At 42.2% G+C, this 22,549-nt stretch overlaps 1 protein-coding gene across 2 annotated transcripts; it reads left to right on the top strand.

Annotated features, from left to right (window-relative positions):
• On the top strand, nt 47-22,061 carry TTLL12 (tubulin tyrosine ligase like 12). 2 transcript variants are annotated; one of them, XM_021392573.1, is made up of 15 exons: nt 107-248; nt 618-770; nt 4,488-4,663; nt 6,363-6,561; nt 8,303-8,462; nt 9,133-9,266; nt 13,001-13,077; nt 14,572-14,688; nt 14,794-14,988; nt 16,528-16,639; nt 17,465-17,616; nt 17,705-17,786; nt 18,246-18,314; nt 20,473-20,611; nt 21,546-22,061. In XM_021392573.1, exons 3-15 carry the CDS (start codon nt 4,518-4,520, stop codon nt 21,695-21,697), a joined length of 1,734 nt encoding a protein of 577 aa, XP_021248248.1. In that variant the 5' UTR covers nt 107-248; nt 618-770; nt 4,488-4,517; the 3' UTR covers nt 21,698-22,061. The 2 variants fall into 2 exon arrangements, with proteins under 2 accessions (XP_021248241.1, XP_021248248.1); XM_021392566.1 differs by lacking the exon at nt 618-770 and having other exon boundaries at nt 47-248.

The raw sequence follows: 22,549 nt of genomic DNA, 5'->3' as shown, positions 1-22,549 counted from the left end.
GAGGCCCCGCCCGCCACGCGCGCGCAGTTCCCGCTCCCTCTCCCTCCCCGGGGCAGGCCCCACCCGGCATGCTCCGCTTCGCGGCGGGGCGGGCGGAGGTACGGCAGCAGGGTGGGTCCGGCTCGGCCATGTCGGGGGAAGGCGGCGAGGAGCTGGCGGCCTTCGTGGCCCTGCACGGGGCTGCGCTCCGTGCCTCCTGCATTCCGGCGCGCTACTGGGAGAGCCTGTGTCGTAAGCTGCGCGGAGAGGTGGGTGCGGGACGGGGGGGCTGTGCCCTGCTGGGGGCCGGGCGGGCTTGGGGCTGAGGGATGCGGGGCGGGGCTGGGGGCTGCTGCGTGCTGCTGTCGGCGCGTGGGGTCCTGGAGACGAGAGAGCCTCCCCTTGTTGCAGAAAGCGGGTGACTGGGGATTGGGCTAGATGAGCTCCGAGGGCCCTTCCAACCCTTGCAGTTCCGTCGTAATAGCTGCGAGCCCTTTGCCAAAGAGCGGTTTTCAGCGGCTGACCGCGGTTCGGTGAGAAAGGAAAGAGAAAACAGGTCAAGAGCAGGAGTGCTTTTGGGCAAAATTTGTCGATAGGCACGTTTAGAATTCTTTAGGACCTGGTGCGTGTGCCGCCAGCCTCAGCGGTGAGAAAAGCCACCGTGGATTTGCTGGAGTAGAGGAACCGGGAGCTAAGGCGGGAAAGACAGGACCCGAAACCAGTTGTGTGGAAAAGCGAGAGCGCTCCGGGGAGTCCGGAGGAGTCAGCCTGGAGGAGGCAAGAAGGGCGAGGTAAGCTCGCTGTCCTGGGGAGAAGTGAGCTCGGTGAAGCCTGAGGGTGTGGAGGGAGGAGGGAGTGAGCAGGGGTTGCAGGACAGGAGGTGAGGTGAGAGTTGCACAGAGGTGCAGAGTGGTGGGTGAGGAAAAGGGGCTGCGGTTAAACAGTTGTACAAATAAACTAATTTCTCATTCCTTGGGTGCTTTTTTTTTTTTTTTTTCCTTATCTTAACTTTAGAGTTGGAATGGATGGAAGCTTAAGAAACCATGATACAATCAGAGTGCTTACAGCACACTCAGGAGGGTTTAAATGCATTCCTGGTAGTTACTAATGGCTGTGTGTCTTGTACTCCTAATGAGAGGAATAGCTGTGTATTGCAGAGAAAATAGATCTACATTAACTCAAGCAAATGCTCAGTCACAGAGTCATAGGGGTTTGAAGGGACCTCTGGAGGTCTTAAAGCCCAGCCTCTGCTGAAACAGGTTCCCTGCAGCGGGTTGCACAGGAAAGCATCCAGACAGGGTCTGAATATCTCCAGAGAAAGGAACTCCACAGCCTCTCTGGGCAGGCTGTTCCAGTGCTCCGTCACCCTGGCAGTAAAGTTCTCTTGTGTTCAGATGGAAATTCCTGTGTTCCAGTTTGTGCACGTTGCCCCTTGTTGTGTTGCTGGGCACCACTGAAAAGAGCCTGGCCCCGTCCACTAGTCTGTCACCCATTAGGTATTTATAAGCACTGGTAAGCCACGAACTTCCTGGTCGGAGTTGGGAGGGAAGAGAGTCAAATGAGGAAAACCATAGCTGTGATACTTCCACAGGGGCTGGCATGGGGAAGGCACGTTTCCTAGGGTGGCACAATGCACACTGTCTGTTTCATTTCGCTTGCAGCAGTGGCTGAGTGTACTTGTTTGTGCTAAGTGCTCCGGGGCGTGTGGAGAGATAAATGCAATGATTCCAGCATGCTGAGGAAGATAAACCAGGCTGCTAATGGTGCGTGTCCCTGCCGTGGCAGCTTCTGGATTTTATCCAGAAGGGCGAAAGGATATGGAGAAGACTGGGATGTGTAGGGAAAATTACAGTGAGTTCAGTGACCTGGGATGAACTCTTGAGATAACCAGAGCTGCAGTATCTTGCTCAAAGCTTCAGCGTGGGGGCAGCTGGAGGAGCAGCAGTGAAGGCAGCAGAGGAGGTGAAGGGGAAGGATGAACATGCTCAGGGGCTTCAAGTGAAGAGTAACTGGGGCAAATAGATCTGTGAAACACAGACCACAGTATGAGTTCCCTTGTTTCCTGTGTGAAAGTGGGAGGAATTTTTCATCTGTTTTAACCTGTTGCAAAGATTAAAACTTTCTAGCGTAGAACTTGGGAAACTTCCATGCATAACACAGATAAAATCTCTTACATCAATACCTCCAGAACCCAGCCCAGGCAGCTGTTTTCCAACACGCATGTGCTTCAGCATACGGCACCCTACCCGCTGTATGCCAGAGCCTGCAAGAGAAGTGGAGGGGTTTCACTTACCTTGGGAGCTGCTGGAGTTGGTTTGCTCCTGAGAGCATTGTGTAACCACAGATTACACTGAATTGCTCATCCCAAATGTGGTGTATCTGCTAGGGCAGGAAACCTGCTTTTACTTATTTCGCACTTAGCAAAATTGGCAGGCTCCTATGTATCGCAGTGAGTATTTTTGTGGCCCTGAGAAGTTATTGTTCAAACTTGGACAAAAGCAGTCCTTCAAGTGGTGTTGTCTTAACTATCAGAAGGAGTGCAGCATGATTAGTGTTACCAGGCTTTATTCTGCAGAGCAGGTGAGGGCACATTGCTGCTCACAGGCTGCCTGTGGCCTTTGCAGCAGTTTGTGGCATGCCTGCAAGGAATTTGCTGAAGGTGCCTGTGCTTGGCAGTCCTTGCCATGACGTGTACCCGCTTCGTTTCATATTGCCTGGTTTACTGGGTTTGTGAGGTTGGAGTTGTACTTGAATGTGAAGGGACAGGGGATTTGCCCAAACTTGGCGTGCTTACAGCTGCTTCACTGCAGCTGGCTGGCCTTGCACTGCCAGGCCCTCACTACGTATTATGCACAGGGCAGCACATGTCAAGTGGGCTCCAGTGCATCACGCTTGCAATTTTAACTTCCTCATGGCTTCTGGTCACCTCGCTGCTGCTGCCTTTAATGAATTTGGAAAAGCTTGCACTTCCTTGCTGCCTGCCATGGCTGGGCTTATTGCTTGTGCAGCAGCCGGCTCAGGGTGCTGCTCCAGGTGGAGCCACCTGACAGAAATGAACCTGAGTGCTGCTGGCAGCTGCCCAGGGAAGAGCTTTTCCTTTGGCTGGACCTTGCCTGAGGTGAAATCGGCTTAAGATGGCTGTGAACTATACAGGCAGGTGAGCGGGGCCTTAAAAGAGAAGTTGGTGGCCCCCTATTGTAACAGCAAGAGATGGCAATACTGCTTGCTGTTGAGTAACATTATCCTCTCCTAGCAAAAATGGGAAACTAGAGATAAAGTGGAATTGCTAGCTATTTAGATGCCTGCTCAACTATAGGTGATGCTAAGTCAGTTACTTATTTCTTTAAGAGATGTATTTTTAACCTCCAGGGAGGTTGTTTGCAAAGTAATTTTATTTGCCCTAAGAAAAACTTAGGGCATAAATGGGTATAAAATTAGGTATAAAAGGTATATATGAAGTTAGTCAATGCATTCTTGGCATCTCTCAGCACCCCCTAGCCCAGAGCAAAATACCATCTCCAGTCCTCAGGAGGTGCTTGCAGGTATTGTCTGCTCTGGTCTGTGATACAGTGCTGTAGGTTAAAATCTGCAGCCGGTGCTGTTTCCCTGCTGTCGTCTCCTGTTGCTGCTACTTCCCTTGGGCAACTCTGCTTTGTCTAGGTGGCCGTGCTTTGCGAATGTGGAGTTGATTTACTTGCCCTCCAGCTGGGGCTTAGTGGAGATTATTATCCTGAAGGAACAAATAAAAGCTTGTCCCTGCCTCTGGGATTTTCCAGCCAATAAATTGTTGGTGTCTAGGGGTAATGACTTGTGACAGTGATGCAGTGGGCTAGGTGCGCCCAGGCTTGACACGTTGAACCAGTGCCTCTGGAGGTTACACTTACAGGTCTGTCACCCTCCCTTCTGCTTTCTAACAAGGCTAGATGGAGAAGCGTGTTGTTAGGAAGTCTGACTCCTCTTTAAAAATGATGTGTAAGAGGACTAATCATTTGTCAGCTCCTGTCTTGTTGACTATGTAGTGTGACTGACATAGCAGAATAACTTCCTGCAAAAGAGTTTGAAATGTCACCTGAGAATTTATACATTATTTCTTCTTGAAATTACATGTTTTGTTTGAAATGTACTTCGTTGTGGTTCTGGAGCCTGAGTAACACCTTGGTTTGTTGAGCATTACATGCCATAATATGAGATTGTATTTTGCAGTGATTAAATTGTTGATTTGGGAGTTGAACAAGAATACTCTGTTTTCAGCTTCTTCTGTGATTAGTTGAAGTAATGGATGGTCATCAATAGATCTGTTGATGTCAAGGAAACAGTCAGAGCTTCCTGCTGATGTTAAGCAGAGAAACTTCCCAAACAACACTATTAAAATGTGCAAGAATGAATGCTAGACACCACTTTTTGTCAGATTGCAGGCCAAAATTGTCTGCACCCTCTCAGCGTTGCGTCAGGCACGTCATAGTACTGCCTCAACTAACTGCTTGTACTCTGTGCACTTTCAATCTCAGGTGTTTGATGCTGGTGACTACTTTGGGATAATGCAAGTAGAAGAGGTAGATGAGGAAGAGGAAGGTGATGAAGAAATGGAAGATGAATTCAAAAAGAAACCAAATCCTGGAAATGAACCTTGTTTCAAAGTTATCGTAACAAATGAGAATGGGCTTCAAGCCTCCAATCCTGAGAGGTGAGTAGTGATCTCTGAACTGGTCCTCAGTCCTTGAGTGGTTTTAAACCCAAAAATTATGTGAGCAATTTACTTTAAAACTTGTTTGATCTTATTCAGAAATGCTCTTTTGTTTTATTGTTGTTGGTTTCTTTGTTTGTCTTTCTTACTGTCAGACACAGATGCTTGTTTCAGGAAAGAAAATAATCTCCATGCTATGAAACGTATCTTGTAAGGAGCCCTAGGAGTACAGGCATCTTATGTTGCTCCTTCTTAAATCATGGAGGAAGATGCTTATAAATCAGTTCAATGAAACAGAGAGAGAGAATAGAGAAGAGTCTAGTTTAGAAGTCTAAACTCCACTGGAGCTCTAAGTGACATTCTATTCAGTTGTATAGAACTTACTTTGCCAAAACTTTCATATTTTTTTAGATCTTAGATTTTTAGACTTTATGTATTTACCTGAACTTTGTCTTGGTGAGTAAAAGCAACATAGGGCTTAGGTATCTGCCTTTACATGCATACTTTAACCTAAGTCATTGCCTTTCTAACTCTGAGAACGCAAATAGTAAAATTCAAAGCAACTCATAGAAAGCCTTGGGCTTGCTTGCAGCGTTCAGCTGTGTGGTTGTAGAAGCAGAATACGAACATGCCTGTTTGCTAACTGAGATTTGAACTAGATTTCCAAAGAGATTGACCTTAGCATTCTCTAGAGTCCTTAGGTTTTAAAGTTAAAGCAAGTTTATTCTGTGTGTGGAATCTGATATACAAGAATCGTTCAGGGATACTTGGAGTACGTGACAGCTGGAATGTTTTTAACTTACTGAAAACTGAGAAGGGAAAATTAACAAGTAACATTTAGATTTTTCTTTGATGTGATTCAGTAAAAGGATATAGCTGAAATGTAGAGAATCCTTCTGTTTAAGTAACTAGTCTTGTGCTGTAAAAGTCACGCAGCCTACGCAAGCATTAAACTTCTCAAGGAGAGATATGCCAGTTGGTTATGGCTTTGTTTTGCTTTAGGTTGGTATTTCTTTTAAACAGTGCATTTTATTTCAAGGGAACAAAATTGGAGCCAGACAAAGAGAAAATAATCAAAAACTTGAAACTTTCTGAACTTGCAGACTATATAAGACGTCTGGTGATCATGCCTTTCCACCTAGTTTTACGGATGACTGTAGATATCGCAGAGCTCATGGCTAGCAAGATCTTTGAATGTCTTTGCAAAACAATGCATTGTTTTACTTCTTCAAGGTGTTCAAGGTCAGGTTGAATGGGGCCCTGGGCAGCCTGATGTGGTGCGTGGTAGCCCTGCCCACTTTGAGGGTTGGAATTGGGCGGGCTTGATAGTCCCTTCCAACCGAAGCCTTTCTCTGAATATGAGGTTGATGTGGTGGAAGAAGGAAGAAAGTCCTGTGTTCCGGGATCCTAAGGAGAGTTGGGCTAACAAAGAGAGTGCACTGTTCTGTTTGTGCCTCATTATCGTAGAATGTCTGACTATTGTACGACAGGCTTTCCAGAACAAAAAGAATGCTATGTTGCTGCTGGGGAGTTGTTCCTAACCTGGTACATGTGTACTCAGGGAGTTACTTTGCCACTAAGAGAGTACTTAGTTATCAAACTGTCTACAAGCACACGTAGCTCTTACTCACAGAAGTTTTTGGCCCTTGCATGGAAAAAACATATATACCATTGTAATGCTACCAACATTCTCTTGAAGCATTTTCCTCATCGACCATGCCTGGACATACCGTATTGAACATGCCCGCCAGCAGCTGCTGCACGTCCCTGGCTTACTTCACAGAATGGCAAATCTCATGGGCATCGACTTCCACGGAGAAATCCCAGATGAGGGCAGCGTTGAGCAAGTGCTGCGGGAAATGTGGAAGTACAATCAGACCTACCAGCTTTCTCAAGGGGTGAGTCTCTAGAGCTTAACTGGGCTGCTAAAAAGTTCTGAACAACCCTCAGTGAAGACATTCCAGTATATGGCTAGTAACAAATATGCTTTCTCAACATAAAAATATTCCCTTATGGGCATTGAACAATAGACTTCTATTTGGAAGGATAGCAGATGCCATCTAGGGCTAGAATGCACGGTGGCTTGCTTCCACGTTTCTGATTAGAACTTGAGGGTTGGTTTTTTCTTGTTTTTCTTCCATGCAGAGAAGAAGGGTCTTCTTCAAAGGAAGGGCAGTAGAAAGGAGAGATCTGTTTGTGTGTTGCATTTGTTTTTTTTCTGCTTATATTTACTTATAGTGAAGGCAAGAATCCCTCATGAATCAAGTGCCTCACATAAATGTGTCTCAGCAGCCATGCTCACAGCTTTCCTCATCTGTATGGAGTGTTTCACCTACTGAGGATGTATTTATGCTGTCAGATAACTTAGCTTCCTGGTTTTGATTTGGCATCTGATTGCCAATACAGTGTAAATGTTAGTTCACCCTCAGGTGAGGACCAGCTACTTTCCAGATGATGTGCTTCTGTATGTAGCTTACTCCAGATCTTCGTTTTAGGTAATGTGGTCCTAAAAAGGACCACACCAGGTTTGGTCCTTCTGCCCTTTGTAGCCCTTCAGCACAGTCCTAGCATGTCTTGAGCCTTCAGACATGCTCAAATGCACGCGTGCCACTTCTGAGGGAATACAGCCCATTGAAAATGCTTTTGTAGGGGCTGTGGTGTAACTCCTGTGCTATGGTGAGTATTTTGATTTGAAGATGAGAATTATTAGTTCTTGGGGCCCAGCCCTGTGCAGAATGAACTGGGCCTGTCTGTTTTACCAGTGGCTCACTCTGAGTGCTGTGATCATGACCAACCTGCACCCTTAGCTCAAGGGGTGGAGATAACTCCCTGGGGATGGCACCTCATCAGTGCATGTACCAGCTTAGCTGACAGTAGTGTCAAACCTGAAAAAATCTCTCAGAAAGGGACTTGTGATTTATTTATTTTTGCCTCTAAATAAAAGGCCAGCTTGAGCAGTACATCTCAGTGTTTCTATGTTATGTCTTGGTTTCCCATCTTTTTCTCGTGAGTGACTCATGAGTCGCGTGAGATTATCTGCTACCACTTGAAAAATGCTTTCCTGGAAGACAATTCAACCTACAGTTGAACTTGACTTCCGTTTCCCTTTCTGGCACTGAACTGCTTTGAATAGCTTAAGTCTAATTCCTGTGTCTCCCTTTCTGCATCTATAAAAGAGTGACTGTAGTGTTAACAATCAATTTAAGGTTTATATTCTTCATTCAGGATCTTAGCGTGACAAGTGTTGCAGGAAGGAGTGGTTTGATGATGCAACAGTCTTAGAGCCAGCTGTCGTTGCAGCTCTGCTCTCCTTCATTCTTACAGCTGCAAATTTGAAACTCCTTGTAGAAAACTCTCTCTCATTGAAACTGAAGGAAAACTAACCCTATGAGAAAACGGCCTTCTCCTGTGTGTTGACTCCCTGCATTGGCTTCAGGGGAAGTGGCTTTGGTAAGCAGTAGCTCTGTCATAAGAAAAAGAATGGGACTGTGCAGTTAGAATGGGGACAGGCTTGCCAAGTTTTCCCAGTGTCTTGGATACATGGAGAACATGTAGGGGGTACTGCCAGCGCCTTCTGTCTTGCGGTTCTTTTCTAGCAATTGATCCATGCAGTGTTTCTCACTCTCTTCAATTGTACAGACTGCAGAGGAGAAAGTTCCTGTCTGGTATATTATGGATGAATTTGGATCACGCATTCAGCATTCAGATCAGCCTAGCTTTGCAACAGCACCTCTGTTTTACATGCCTCAACAAATTGCTTACACTGTTCTCTGGCCCCTGAGAGACCTAGAAACTGGTGGTAAGTTGAGTGCCTGCGGTTGTTTGTTTGGTGTTGCTGTTGTTTCTAATGCCCACAACAGAAGGTAGGCCATGTTATTATAAATCATTGAGCGCTACGCAGCACAACAGGTATTTCAAAACTAAAATGACTGCGTATTTTTAATGCCATCAAAATTCAAAGTTCTCTCTGTGATATTTTTAGCACTGTAATTTGTGAGGTAGAGGCTCAAAATGTTGACAGAGAACTTAAGTCTTGCATCACTGTCTTAGCAAAACTACTGATCCAGGCATCTGAGAGTTCAAGAAATCCTCCTGAGAAGTCAGTGTTTGTAGCTGTTTCTAGCTCTCTGAGACAGTCAAGTGCTCGAAGTTGGGAAATACTAGACTTGGGCTCACTTTGTGCTTGTACCCTTGGTTGGGTGCCTTGTTATGCCCCCATCATGTAGAGGCCATAACAGTGTTCAGCTGTGTAACTAAACTGCCATAAGTCAACTGTTTTTTGGACTAATTTTTATATTGCAAGTAATAGCCTTTTAAATGTAGTTCTTTAATTATATCTAATTTTGCATTTTGATTCTGACAGTTGTAGTATTATTAACTGTTCAACCTTTGTGTGATGTGGCATGAGGTGGATTTCAGAGTGTAGAATTAAAGGCTGTTCCGGAATGGTTCTCCTTGTTTTACTGCAGATGAAGTGACTCGTGATTATGCTTACGGGGAAACCGATCGCTTGATCAGGAAGTGTGTTTTGTTACCATGGGTGCCTAATGAGGTATTGGATGTCAACTGTTTTACCCCAGAGCCATCGGATGAGCACTACCAGGTAAAGTGTAACAAATTTCCTGTTTTATCTTTTAAGAGACATGTGTCTAAACAGCTATCAGGAGTTCTCATTCTGCTTTTTTTCAGGCTTAAAGATTGATTCAGAGTGTAGGTACTAACTTAAAAATAATTCCAAAGAAAGCATAAAGAAAGCAAGAAATATCTTGCACATGATACAACTTTCAGAACTGAAGAAACAGAAATGATCTATAATGTGCTATTGCAATATTGCCTACTATTTCTTTATGTAAGCATGATGCAAGGTCCTTCATATAAGGTACCTGTCTTCCAGTTACACGCTTGAGACGTTGTCTAATATGCTTACCCTCTGGATCTGTTACTGTAGTACTTCTGGTCTGTCTGGAATTACAGAAGGATTCATCTTAGTGTGCCGGGATGGTTATACTTTTCAGTCTGATTACTCATAATGTGGTTTAGAATCACTAAATATTGGAGCAGAAACAACGTCCTTAATTTGATGCTGCTGTTATAAGTCATTGAGTCACAGAATGGTTTCGGTTGGGAGGGACCTTAAAGCCCATCTAGTTCCAACCCCCTGCCGTGAGCAGTGTTACCATCCACCAGATCTCCATCCAGCCTGGCCTGTTCCAGTGCCTCACCATCCTCTGAGTAAAGGTCTTCCTCCTAACATCTAACCTAAATCTCCCGTCTTTGCATTTTAAACGATTCTCCCTTATCCTGTCAGTACTGGACCGTGTAGAAAGTCAGTCTATCTCCCATTTATAAGCTCCCCTCAAGTACTGGAAGGCTGCAGTGATGTCTCCCCAGAGCCTTCTCTTCTTCAGACTGAGCCAGCTCAGCTCCCTCAGCCTTTCTTTTGTAGGAGAGGTGCTCCAGCACTCTGAGCATCATGAAGTACTGGTCTGTTTTGTTTTGAGCTCTCCTTTCTACTAAAGGTTTGTGAAACTTTAAGAATGTGGAATAATTGTTGCTTGGAATGTCACTTCCATGAACTAAATTTGTGTGGTTTCTTTTTTTTTTTTGAGAAAAATTGGGAACTGATTTCTGATGCATATGAGGATGCTGTCAGCATTCCAAGTGTAGCTTCTAAAGATCAGTCTGTGCTCTATACTAGATGTGTCCAACTTGCTAGCCTCATGTATCCTGGGACAGCTAGTAATGTGGTCCCACAAGATTGTATACTTCTGACATTGTGATTTTTAGTGATATTTTCCATGAGTAAATTGTGTGTAGCTTGTGCATGGACTGTATGGGTGACAGCAGAACACTGGAGGGGAGGGCACAGTGCAGGACTGACTGCCCCTCATGCCTGTCACACGCACTCAGTTGAATTGAAATTTGCATGAATTGCACATTGCATGTGCTTGTGCTGCTTGGCAAAAAAAAAAAAACACAGGGATCACTGATAATATTTCAGCCTACTTAAATGTGTGTGTACCTGTGAAGATATGCAAGTTTTGTTATTAAGCAGACATGTATGTTTTCTTATTGAATTATTGTACTTGGACTTGTGTTAATTTGTAAAGTAATTAACGTTAACATGTTCACTGTGAAAGAAATATCCAAAATACTTGTGTTGTGCTGACAAATTCTGTAATTTTCAACATCTCAAAAAGCTCACAAAGTATAAAATATTTTGTGATTATGCTTTTAATTAGTTTTGTGCTATGCATTTGATTAGTGTTTCTGCTATTCTGACCACGTGGGGGCAATGTATAATTAACAATCACCTGAGCAAATGCTTCTCAGTTTGCTAATCCAAGCAAGCTAAAGGTGAGTTTACAGAGGATGCATGTTATACCAACGTTTATTCACTTTTCTCCTAGTTTTGCTTAAGTAACAAAAGTTCGTATATATTTTATTTATATACATTAACAGTATTATTTATTTTATATGCGGCCCAAGACAATTCCTATTCACGCAGTGTGGCCCAGGCAAGCCAAAAGGTTGGACCCCCATGCTCTACACCAGCAGTCTGCTGCTTTTGTTGGAGGATGGGCAGAAAATGATGGATCCAGCTCATTAATAACTAGGCAAAAATTTAGTTGATTTTGCTGAATAAACGTGTATGTCCAAAATAGGTTGTTCCGTAACCAACGTCATGTTGGTTGGGATTTTGCATTTTTGGAAGAGGGGTAGATGTACGTCATGTTTACAGATAAGGAGAAATGCTCCTCTAGTATCTTTTGCATAGTTCAAGCTGAAGACTTGTGTGTGGCAAATGAGTAAATATTGTGCTCTTTTCCCCCACTGTCTTGGAAAACAGTGTTGTTTTTTCTCTAGAATATTTAGCTGTAGATTAAAGACTTAAACTGGTGACAGACCAAAGGAGAACTTTGGGCACAGCGTGGCCTTAAACACAAGAAGTGAAATGTCTGTAAAGGGATGCAGGTCACTCGCGCTCTTCCAGTTGCCTTATCTTAGCATAAGCAGAGCTGCATGCACAGAAAAATCTGACAGCGTCAGTTTTGTTTACAGTAGGTCTGTGAGCCAGCAGGTTTGCAAGGTAATGTAAGTGTTTGCTGCTGTCGCCACAGCTTTTGCAGCTGGGAATGCTTTACTACTGTGTACAAACAATCATTTGTTGTTCAATTGGCAGAGTTACTGGTTTTGCCATAGCTAACGGTGTTACTTCCGTGGTTCTAGTTTTCCTTTAAATAGAATCAAAGACTCACAGAGTAGTTTGGGTTGCAAGGGCCTTTCTAAAGATCATGTATTTCCAATAAATCCGAAAGATTTCGGCCTTGCTTAGAAAAGCATAGTTGTTACGGTAATGTTGCAGATGAAATCTCCCCTGGTTTTTTTGTTCTCTTACCTAATTGTATTCTTTAGCACAGACCACAAAGTCTATGACTTAAATGGTACTATGGGTAGTGATTTGGGCACTGATTGCAGAAAGCAGTGTCAGAGGAGACAGTTTCTAAACAAGGCACTTCTAATGAAGTGTCTGTCATTAAAAAGTATCTCTTGGGAGACTTCAGTAGTTGCTGTTCTGCAGCGGGCCCCTGAATTTGAGCTGCCGAATAGATGCGAATGAATCCTCTGGTACCATTCTGAAGATTGTAGTCATCTCCTCAGGAATTATTTTGTATTTGTGTTGTCCAACCCGCTTTAGAAGATGATGTCTATGGTTTGGCTTTGCTTATACTTTCTGGTTAGGTGTGATTGTACTTATTAAACACCCTTGAAGATGAAGGGGCACGTCTGGCTGCGCAGATGTTTTGCCCTTTGTTCCTTCTTTATCAGCGGCCTCTTACTTCTGCTTCTGCTCCTGTACTGATTCTTTATTTTTTTTTCTCACTGGGCTGTGTATTACACGCCATAACTTTGTCAAAATGTGACCCTGGAGTTCACTTGAACCAGGCAGTGCTCTGGTCAGGCACACAGACTGTCCATTCTGCTGTGGCTACAACCACACCTGTACATCTCTATTTAAATGCTTATGTGAAGATAAGGAATTGCATAAAATGGTCTGTAAGGTTTGATAACTCGATAAAACTTCAACAGACTATTGATAATGGTAGGAATAAAAAGCTTAGGTGAACATTTAATCATACGGCATATTTTACTTACAGTTTTTTATGTTAAAATTGTGTTTTCCAATCGCTTATCCTATAAACGTGACTGTGTGCACTTTAAAATGCACTTTGGTCTGGGTTGCTGTTCTTACTTGCTGTTTGTTGTGAAATCTGACTCAAGGCTGCCCGTTCACTGTGACTATTATTAACTTCTTTATTTTTGTTTGGTTTTTAGGCTATTTTAGCGGAAAACAAGGAGAAACTGCCTGTAGCAATCAACCCATCGGTTTATGATAAAGACAAAGTTTTCAAGTATGTATCTGCATAATTACAAAGTGCTTTCTTACCAAGATTAAGTACGATACTTGCAGTGTGCTGGAGTTGCATAAGGATATCGAATGCTTCAGGTCTTTGTTACAGCATTTTAAGTATGTTTTACCTTCACGTCACCACTTTAAATCCCATTTCCTTCAGCAAGGAGTATAAGTTGCTCCAAAGCAGTGGATATTTGTCTTGTCTTTGAGATGAATTTGGTGGAATTTTTACTGGGCCCTCTGTCAAATTTGGTGATGTACTTCCTGCAGCTGTGCAGGTGTTGAAGAAGCCACATATTGCAGAAAGAAATACTGGAAGGGCTGTGTGAGGATATTAACTTCACTCAGTTGCAGCAGTGAGGAAGGAATTGGGACATCTTTCAATGAGAATGCCAGTGCTGTGAATTAATTACTTCTAGTCTTGCTCTCCAGTGTAAATAGAACAATCAAAGTAATGTGTCACACACAGAGCTTTGCAATACGTTTGTGGCAATAAACAAAGCATAATAGACATGCTTTAGGTGTTTGTGTTTTTTGAATGTTTCCCCCTACGCCTGGGCTGTTTAAAAAGTTCATTATTCCAGAGAATTCTCTCTCAGGATTGTATCTTCTAATTGGTTAGTCGCAGAAGAGGGAAGAAGAGTTAACTGATGAGAGCAGGTCTGGAGAGGAGGAAGAGTATTGTGATTCCTCAAGGGGGAAAAAAAAAAAAAAGGAAAAAATAGCAGTTGTTTAATCTGTTGAAATGGTCACTTACTGTGGTAACTGCTTTTCTGCATCAGTCTGACTTTGAGTCATCGTGCTAAATTCTGAATTAAGTGACCTTGCTTTAAGCTGTAAAATCATCAAAATGCTCTACTGCTGCTGTCTGCTTATTTGATCATGTCAGGTATCTTGGTCACTAAATGAGGTGCAAGCTCTTTTTATCTGAGAGATTTTACTTAGAGGGAATTCCTAGGATATGCAATATCTTATAGAACAGTCAAGAATGAGGCAATATGTTTAAGGTTTGTAGTGCTGTTTCGTTTTTTCTTGCTGTAGTATCTGGGAACGAGAAGCAATTTGTATTTTTCTCGAAGTTGCATGTTTTTGTGATTTAGAAATTTGCTTGTGAAGTTCAGAACAAATTAAAACAGGCTTCTCAAGCTGCTGAGTTACAATGTCCAGATTTCGTGTGGATTTGTTCCTTGTGGCTGACAGGCTGATGGTTAGGGCTCTTCCAGTAATGAAGGTATATACAAGGTATCTCTCCCTCAAGGACTCTTTCATGTATAATAGTGAATTCATGTTAGTCCTTTCTTGTTAGAGACTGTCACTGTTCTCAGTTGCAATTTTTGTGAAAGTTGCTAAACTTTGAGATTTTTTTGTCTCAAAGTGTAATTCTTGTAAGAAGCCAACATTTAAAAAAAAAACACTATTTTCTATTCAAGCAACAGCTGATCAGTTTCAGAAACCAAATTGACATTTTTCTTCATATCCCTTTTTCTTCTAGGGTGTTCACAGACATTCAGCAAGTCCTCAACAGCCTGACACATCCCCGTTTCGTATTCACAGACAACGAGGCAGAAGCAGACATCCTCTACAACTTCTCACACTTCAAAGATTACAGGTTGCAATTCTTTCCCTGATAAGAGAATTATTATTTTTTTTGCTATGTGTTCCCAAAGGCTTTCCTGGCCTTTCCCCTCCCTGTAACAACTCCTTTGTTTTGTAGGAAGCTAAGTGAGGAAAGGCCTCAAGTAATGCTGAATCAGTTCCCGTGTGAGAACCTCCTGACTGTCAAAGACTGCCTGGCATCCATATCTAGACGAGCTGGAGGGCCAGATGGGCCAAGATGGTTGCCACGTACTTTTAACCTCCAAACAGAACTGCCCCAGTTCATCTGTTACTTTCAGCAACGTGAAAGAAGGTGGCTCGTATTTCTCTTTCCTTACACCTTGTGCTTTTGATCCCGCTTTACTCAAAGACAAGTGTCTTGCGTTTGGGGGTTTGCAGCTGGTTCGCGTTCAAGTAGATTTTACCTAGAAGGTGGGAACTTCTGAGTTATTTAATGTAAGAGTAGTGAAGTGATGCATTTTGAAATACGAAAACTTGCCATGACTTTAGCAGCAAATTTGTAGCTGTTTCTTTTTCATCTAGTGAAGGTCTTACTCATTGTATTTAACAGATAAACACAGGATCCAAATCCATTTGAACAAGCGTTTGAATGTTTTTTTCAGGGGACCGGTACTAGTTGTTCTTGCACTTTAGTGGAAATGGAAGATATTTAGGATTAAAGTACTTGGGTTATGTATGGATAGGAAAGTAAAAAATGAGCTTTAGTATTAGCATAAAGCAGTTGTGGATCTTTAAGATTCTGAATTTACATTCTTTCTGCTGCTGCAGTTCCCTTAGAATCTTAATATGGAAGCTAAGATTTTCTCTATTAAAAGAGGGAGAGCATTTGGAACTGCTAGTGGAAAAAATATTTTCCTGACATGAAGTTCTAACTGAAAAGTTGCTTCCTTAGTGAGTCTTGCTTATGATGTTAGCTGCCAGGAATTTCACTTAGCTGTTCTTTGCTGTATGGGCTCTGCTTTTGACCACCGTAACCGGAAGAGAGCACTCCTTCCACATGCCTTCAGTCTGTGATGTGTTAATAATCAAGGATTGAGCATGAATGCAGTGTGTATGTAAGAGAAAGAGAAGCAGGGGATAGCGAGTTTCATACAAATAAAACTCGGACTTAAGTTAACACTGCTAACTCCAGCTCAGCTTGTGCTGTTTATCATGAAGCCCAAGCAGTTTCTCAGGTTGCCTTCATTTATTAATTGAGGAAAGAAAGACATTGTGTCACCCTGTCCTTATTCAGAAAAAATGTATTGAATGAAGACCAGCATGTTACTTGTTTTCCTTGAGGATATTTCAAGGAATATTGCCCCCTTTAGGTGACTAGGTACTGGGAAGTGAGAAGACAATGGGATGCCCTTGTTCCCTTGCAGTATGAATTGCTGAGGTGTTGTCTGACTTCTTTCCCGAGGAGGCAGTCATGGTGTAATGTGTTATGAATTATTTGGAGGTGTTAAGAAATCAACTTATAAACTCACATGATTCTGTGCCAGCACAGTCTCAGACTCCTGGCAGAATGATATCTGTACCATGACCTCTGTGTGTTTGTGGTGTTACTGTTGAGTTGTTCTTCTCTTTTGAAGAAGTTACATTCACAGAAGGAAATCAACAGTGAGAATATGCTAGGCCCTAACTGAAAAAAGTGAAAGCCACCGCTGCCTTTTCTCCCCTTCACACCTGCTGCTCAAAGCTATCAGTCAGAAGTCCTTAGTTCTTGCACTGTAGTGCACAGCTTTATTAAAGTATTTAAGACGGAGGAGTACATAGATCAGTTCAAGTGGATGTTCAGACAGATGAACGAGGTGGATGCTCATAGGCTTTGGCTTTCTATCTCTCGCAGAGGAGAAGACAATCACTGGATATGCAAACCGTGGAACCTGGCCAGAAGCCTGGACACCCACATCACCAACAGCCTTAACAATATCATCAGGCACAGGGAAAGCAGCCCAAAGGTTAGAGATCATGGCTTTGAGTAAGATTTTAAAGGGATTTTTGAAAAAACTCTGTTACTGGAAGTGGACTGTGACTACAAGGAAGGAACCTCATTTTCTTCAAAATTCGTACGTTAACCCATAAGCATTCTGCTTCAGCGAATTCTGAATTAATTATTCAAATCAGCACCATTTTGTGCAGTGATGAAAGACGCTTGCCCCAAAGAGGCTGATGTTTTCTTATTTAAGAAATACATTCGGCGCTGTCAGTAATAAATGCTGCAGTGCATTTCTGCTTTAACACTCATCCTCAGATAAGATGAACACACCCTAGATATAGTTAGCCTTGGTCATGAATTTTCGTACACAGTTGCTTCTGTCCCCTGCTGATCATTACTGTATCACTCTGTTGATGATTACTGTTGATCCTCAGCTCAACGGCACAATGCGCTCTGCCAACAAGAGACAAATGGTGCAACGTTTTTCCTGCAGTACACAGTCGTAACGCCAGACTGTCACCTAAGCTTCATTTCTGCCCACGTGTGGACTGCATGTATTTTTCTGGAATGCACAAGGGCACAAATTGCTTCATATTTCTATTGCAAAAGGTTAATGCCACCAAACTTGCAACCAAAAACGTTTTTATACGTTCTGGCCGTCCTGCTTTCCCAGCCAGGCTCCTAAGACTTTTGATAAAGCGCCTGTTTGCATAACAACATCAGTTACTTATGCACGCTTGTAAAGAAAAACTGAACCACATACAAGGCTGTCTTAAATCCTCAGTATCCAGTGTCACTTTTCATTTCAGTCAAATAATATTTTCTGTGTTTTTTTTGTTTCTGTTAGGTAGTGTGCAAATATATTGAGAATCCAGTCTTATTTCACCGAGAAGATGTGGGGATGGTTAAATTTGATGTCCGTTACGTTGTGTTGCTGCGGTCCATAAAACCACTCAAGCTGTACGCCTATGACGTATTTTGGCTACGCTTTTCAAATAGGTAATTGCATTTGTTTTCCTTGTTAGACTGATGGGACTTAGCTTCCAGGGTTTCAGATTTGATTTTAAGGAATTGTTTTATTCCTTAGGGCGTTTTCCCTTGATGACTTGGATGACTACGAGAAGCATTTCACCGTCATGAATTATGCTCCCGGCGTAACATTAAAGCAGGTAAGCAAACAGTCCAAAATATTCCCCTCTCTTTGTGTTGTTAAAGAATCTTCCAGTGCCTCCTTTTGTGACTACTCCCTAACACCGTATTTCACACCTAGCGAGCAGTCGCTGTTGGAAGTATCCTCATCAAGTATTTTTCCTGGACATTTTGCTCTCTGGACTCCTAATAGTTTATGATAGATAATACAAACCTACATCCTGAATATAACCCACATTATTAGAGATAAGTTAAAAAAAAAAATTGTTAAAGTAGCAGCTAATCATTTTCAAAGACTTTAGTATAATCCTTCATGTAGGAACCCTAGAACAAGGAAGGGATTCAGGAACTGTAAAACTCCCTCATTCTCTACCTGCATTTCTGTGAATAGCAAAAAAGAAAGTTTGGTATTCCAGTGTCATCTGATTGCTCAGTCATTCCCTGTCAAAGCAATATATGTTGTTTCTAAACTGTTTTAGGTGCACTGTGAAGAATTTGTTCCTCAATTTGAAAAACAATATCCTGAACATCTGTGGGCAACAGTACAAGTAAGTCAGCAATTTGTCTTTATTTTGTAAGCATCTGTGAATCTCTTAACTCTGTAAACTCTCTTCTCCGTACATTTTTTTCCTTAGAAAACATACTTCGTGTCCATCAGCTTCATGAAGGACAGCAAGTGTTAACCTTTACATTAGAATTATTTATTTACTTGTACTAATTCAACCTCAAACATTTTGTTTTTAGCATTTGAGAATTTTATTTCGTGGTCACATTGAGAATTCCTTATACTGGACTTGGTCGTAAAGCCAGTCTTAAATAATGTCAGGGTCCTTGGCGCAGGATCAGTTTTCCTCAGAGCTCCATCCATTTTGAGGAAGGACGCCAATTATAAAAGCCTGTGGTTATAGAGGTTTAGTATTTCATGCAGAACAGCAGGGAAGTCCGGAGTATTAAGTGTTAATCATAGCAGGTGTTACCCTGGAAAAGTTGTTTACAAAGCTTTCAGTACTATTCTGTTTCAACAGGGTATTAACTCTGAATCTGAAGAGTTGAACCACTGAAATATTCAGGCTCTTGCTTCCTTTCTTCTGAAGGACTTCACAACACACGGAGCTGTCAAAACAAATAGAAAGCTAATCTCCTAAATCAGCTAAATGACGTCACAGGTTTTGACCTACCTATGTTAAGCCGAGCTGTAGGTCTAAAGATCTCCCTGTAAGCTTTCCTGTTAGCTTGCTTTGCAGTACACTGGAGCTCACTTGCAAGATGAGGATGTTCCCAGCTGTGCCAAAGTGTCTGACAGAAATAAGCCCTACCTCAGGGGTACTGTGCTCAAGGGGCTGTGCTATCAGACTGGTTGGTGCAGAGGCTGTTTTTGTATACTGTGGCAAATTTTTTTAAAAGTGAAGCTGATCTCTTCTCTTAGAAAGACTGAGTTGGTGAAGGAGGGATTTTTCAATGAGCACGTTATCCCATTCGTTGAATTAAATCTTGACTTGGATTTTCAGCTGCTGCTCCAACTTCTCTGCATTAGCAAGCTGATCCATTGCCCTGTGCCTGTCATTGTATTAATGACTTTTCACAAGAAAATGATTCCCTAACACTAAGGCATATATAGGCATATTTTATCTGCAAAGAAAAAGCTCCCAGTACTGTATTTCTGAAAAATATGTAAGAAGGCAGATGAGGATGTTCTCATTCTTACTCATAAGTAATGCTTGAAAGAAAAAGCTGAATGTGAAAAGATGATTTGGAAGCACGCACATAACTCAAGTGTTGCATTCTTCCGTATTTATAATGAGTCAGAAGATGCAGAAGGAATTGTAACTGAGTACTGATTAATGTATATGCTTTCAATAGCGAATAAATTACCCAGCTGTGGGCTGATCTGCATAAATTAGTTCTCATCCATTTTAGCTAGAACCTCACATCCAAGTGAAGATATTCAGAGTATGACAGGTTGGGCAGCATTAGGATTAAAGTAGTCTGAAAGAGACTGCAGAGACTGAGAAACTGATTGAAAGAAACAGGGCACAGGCTACCCAAAAGTGATGTGTGCCATGTACAGAGTATTACTCTCTCTGTATTTGCGGAGTGAATGATTTACTGTAGTACAGTTTCCATGCTAAAAATTACACCTGTATGATCTATGTTTTATTTCATTTCCGCATTGGCTGATTGTTTACGGAAGCACCAGTGTAGTACACACCACACACATACACATAAACTTACAACACCATTTTTAGATGCCAGTGCAAGCAGGTAGAGAACGTTTCTTTGCAGAACAAAACTGAGCTAGCATACGGATTTAACAGGCAGGAAAGTAACAACTTCACTGTTGTGCACGGCAGTAATGCAGAGCTCTCCTGGGTTTTCTCTTCCTCCTCCTCTGTGTAGAAGTGTAGTATCATACATGACACCTAAGAAAAAAGTTGATTGTAAGAATAAATGTGCCATTATTAGGATTTCTCTTGTAGTTATTTGTAGGATATCTGCTGAGTGCTTGGCACTTTTGCTGTATTGGTCTTTGTCTCAATGTATATTTTGAAGTTAATGCTGTGCAGGTTTCTGTCTGTTGGCTAGTGACATTTATGTAAACTCTTTAAAATACAAATGAATTAAGTGATTAAAAGGTGGGTTTTTTTAAATTGCTTTTATGGAAGAAACTTTGCTTCTCGTGCTGAGACCTTTTTCTATTACCATTAGGCAAACATTTTTAAGGCATTTGCTGAATTGTTCCAAGTTGCTTCAGCTAAACCTGCACCTCTTGGCATCTGCGATTATCCATCATCAAGAGCAATATATGCCATTGACTTGATGCTTAAATGGGACACCAGCAGAGATGGTGAGTTCATTTCTTTGCGTGTGGAATTCTTATTTGTGAACTTTTTCAGGAATTTATTTCCTCTGCTCAGATTCTTACGGGTTTTCAAGCAGTGCGAACTACGCACTCTGTACCTCTGACTGACACCAAAGGATATCCAAAGCTGCAGGTCTATGGAGCTAGAAACTGTTGTGCTGGTTAACTGTGATGGTAGGGGGAGCTGCTAACTGTGCTTGGCTGAGTCCATGCCTCTGCTGTTCTCCTGCTATGGCTTTGTTTTAGTTTGTTTAAATGCAGCTGTACAGGGGCAAGTTTTCCTTCCAGTTTACAGTGGGAGAATGTCTGAAATACCTGTCTGTGTACAAAAGCCTTAAAGAGATGTTGTCCTGTGGCTTGGCCCAGTGTCTTCAGATTGCATTTGCATTTAGTAAAGCAGGCAAGGGACCGTGTTCACTATTTTAGTGCTGCTGATGTCCTCAGGACTGTCACTCAGTTGTCAAGTCTCTGCAAGAATGTGTTTATGGAGGTTCTTCATGTTACTGCTGCAGCATGGCTAACAACCACTTGGAGCCTTCCTTCCAGCCATTTGTAGATGACTGGTAGGAAAAAAAAATGCTAAATAAGGCAATTTTTTTTTTATCAGAAAGCTCAAAATGTTTTGTAAGTGTTCCCTGTGCAGACACCTACCTCTTACAGGGAGAAGAGCTGCAGAGGCACCAACACAGAAATGAACTTCTAGGGGACTAGAAAAGAAAACTCAGTTCCCAGGACACAAGCAAAATTCCTTGCTTGTGCCTGGCTTTGCTAGAGGAGTGATTAGGAGTGAAACAAAAAGCCCTGCCAAGTTGGGTCATGAAAGATGACTTCTAGCCATTTTCTAGCTTAATGACAGGCAATGGTTCAGGATCTGTGTATAACTTGTATTAGAAGGCAGTGTTTGTGTTCCCTTCAACAGGGAAGAGAATCATGCAGCCTCAAATCCTGGAGGTGAACTTCAATCCTGACTGTGATAGAGCCTGCAAATACCACCCTACCTTTTTTAATGATGTCTTCAGCACCTTATTTCTGGATGAAGCAGACAACTGCCACGTGACACGCATTGTCTAGCCACAGGAGGCTTGACTCTTTCCTTCACAGATATGCTTAACAGCAATATTACATTTCAGTTCTATGAGCTGCTGACGCAATTGTCTTCCTGTATTAGTAACCCAGGAAAAAAAAAATCAGAAGAATATACATAACCTTATACTGTACTGATAATCGTTTTGTCTGCGTTTTCCTCTTGTTTCTTCATGCTGTAAATCACCAGTTTGTATTGACCAAATCTTGTTTATTAAATATGGGAAACCTCAAGGTAGGACAGAACTGGAACTCCTGAGTTGTCTCTCAGATAGACTAATCTCTTGCTTTCTTGCTGGGAAACGTGGCATAGTTCCCTGTGTGAACATTAAAATTACAGTTTATTGAATCATCTTGGAGTTTGTATATCATTTTATTAGCCACTCTTCTGCTGTACAAAGATCTAAAATGTTTGTGTCCACAGGCAGAGGTAAAACAAGTGGTTACAGTTGCATTTGGCAAGTTTATTGAAAATCAAGTATATGAAGCTGGAATGAGGAGGGAGGGAAGATCAGTGAAAGGTCCTGGTGGTTTTCCAAAAGCTGTTCCGCATCTGCTGAAATCTGTGCATGAAGTTATTGGTCTGTGCTAATTTTGAGTTGTTTGTGCATACAAATGCTATAAAGTGGCGGGGAAAAATAATATGAGCTGTTAGCATCTCATTTCTGACCCACTGAACAAAGGAGTGGAACAGACTAATTCACTTCAAGTATTTTGACTAAGGACAGAAGGATGATATTTTTCTCCCATGAAAAAGTATTTCAGTGAAGTGAACCACCAGGGTTATTAGATGGAATATCTGATGGCTCTTCCCATTTCTTGATTTTTATCCAGTACCAT

Source organism: Numida meleagris, chromosome 1 (assembly GCF_002078875.1).
Source record: "Numida meleagris isolate 19003 breed g44 Domestic line chromosome 1, NumMel1.0, whole genome shotgun sequence".
NCBI lineage: Eukaryota > Metazoa > Chordata > Aves > Galliformes > Numididae > Numida > Numida meleagris.
The sequence above is the reverse complement of the archived record's forward strand: the minus strand, read 5'-3'. Positions and strand labels throughout refer to the sequence as shown.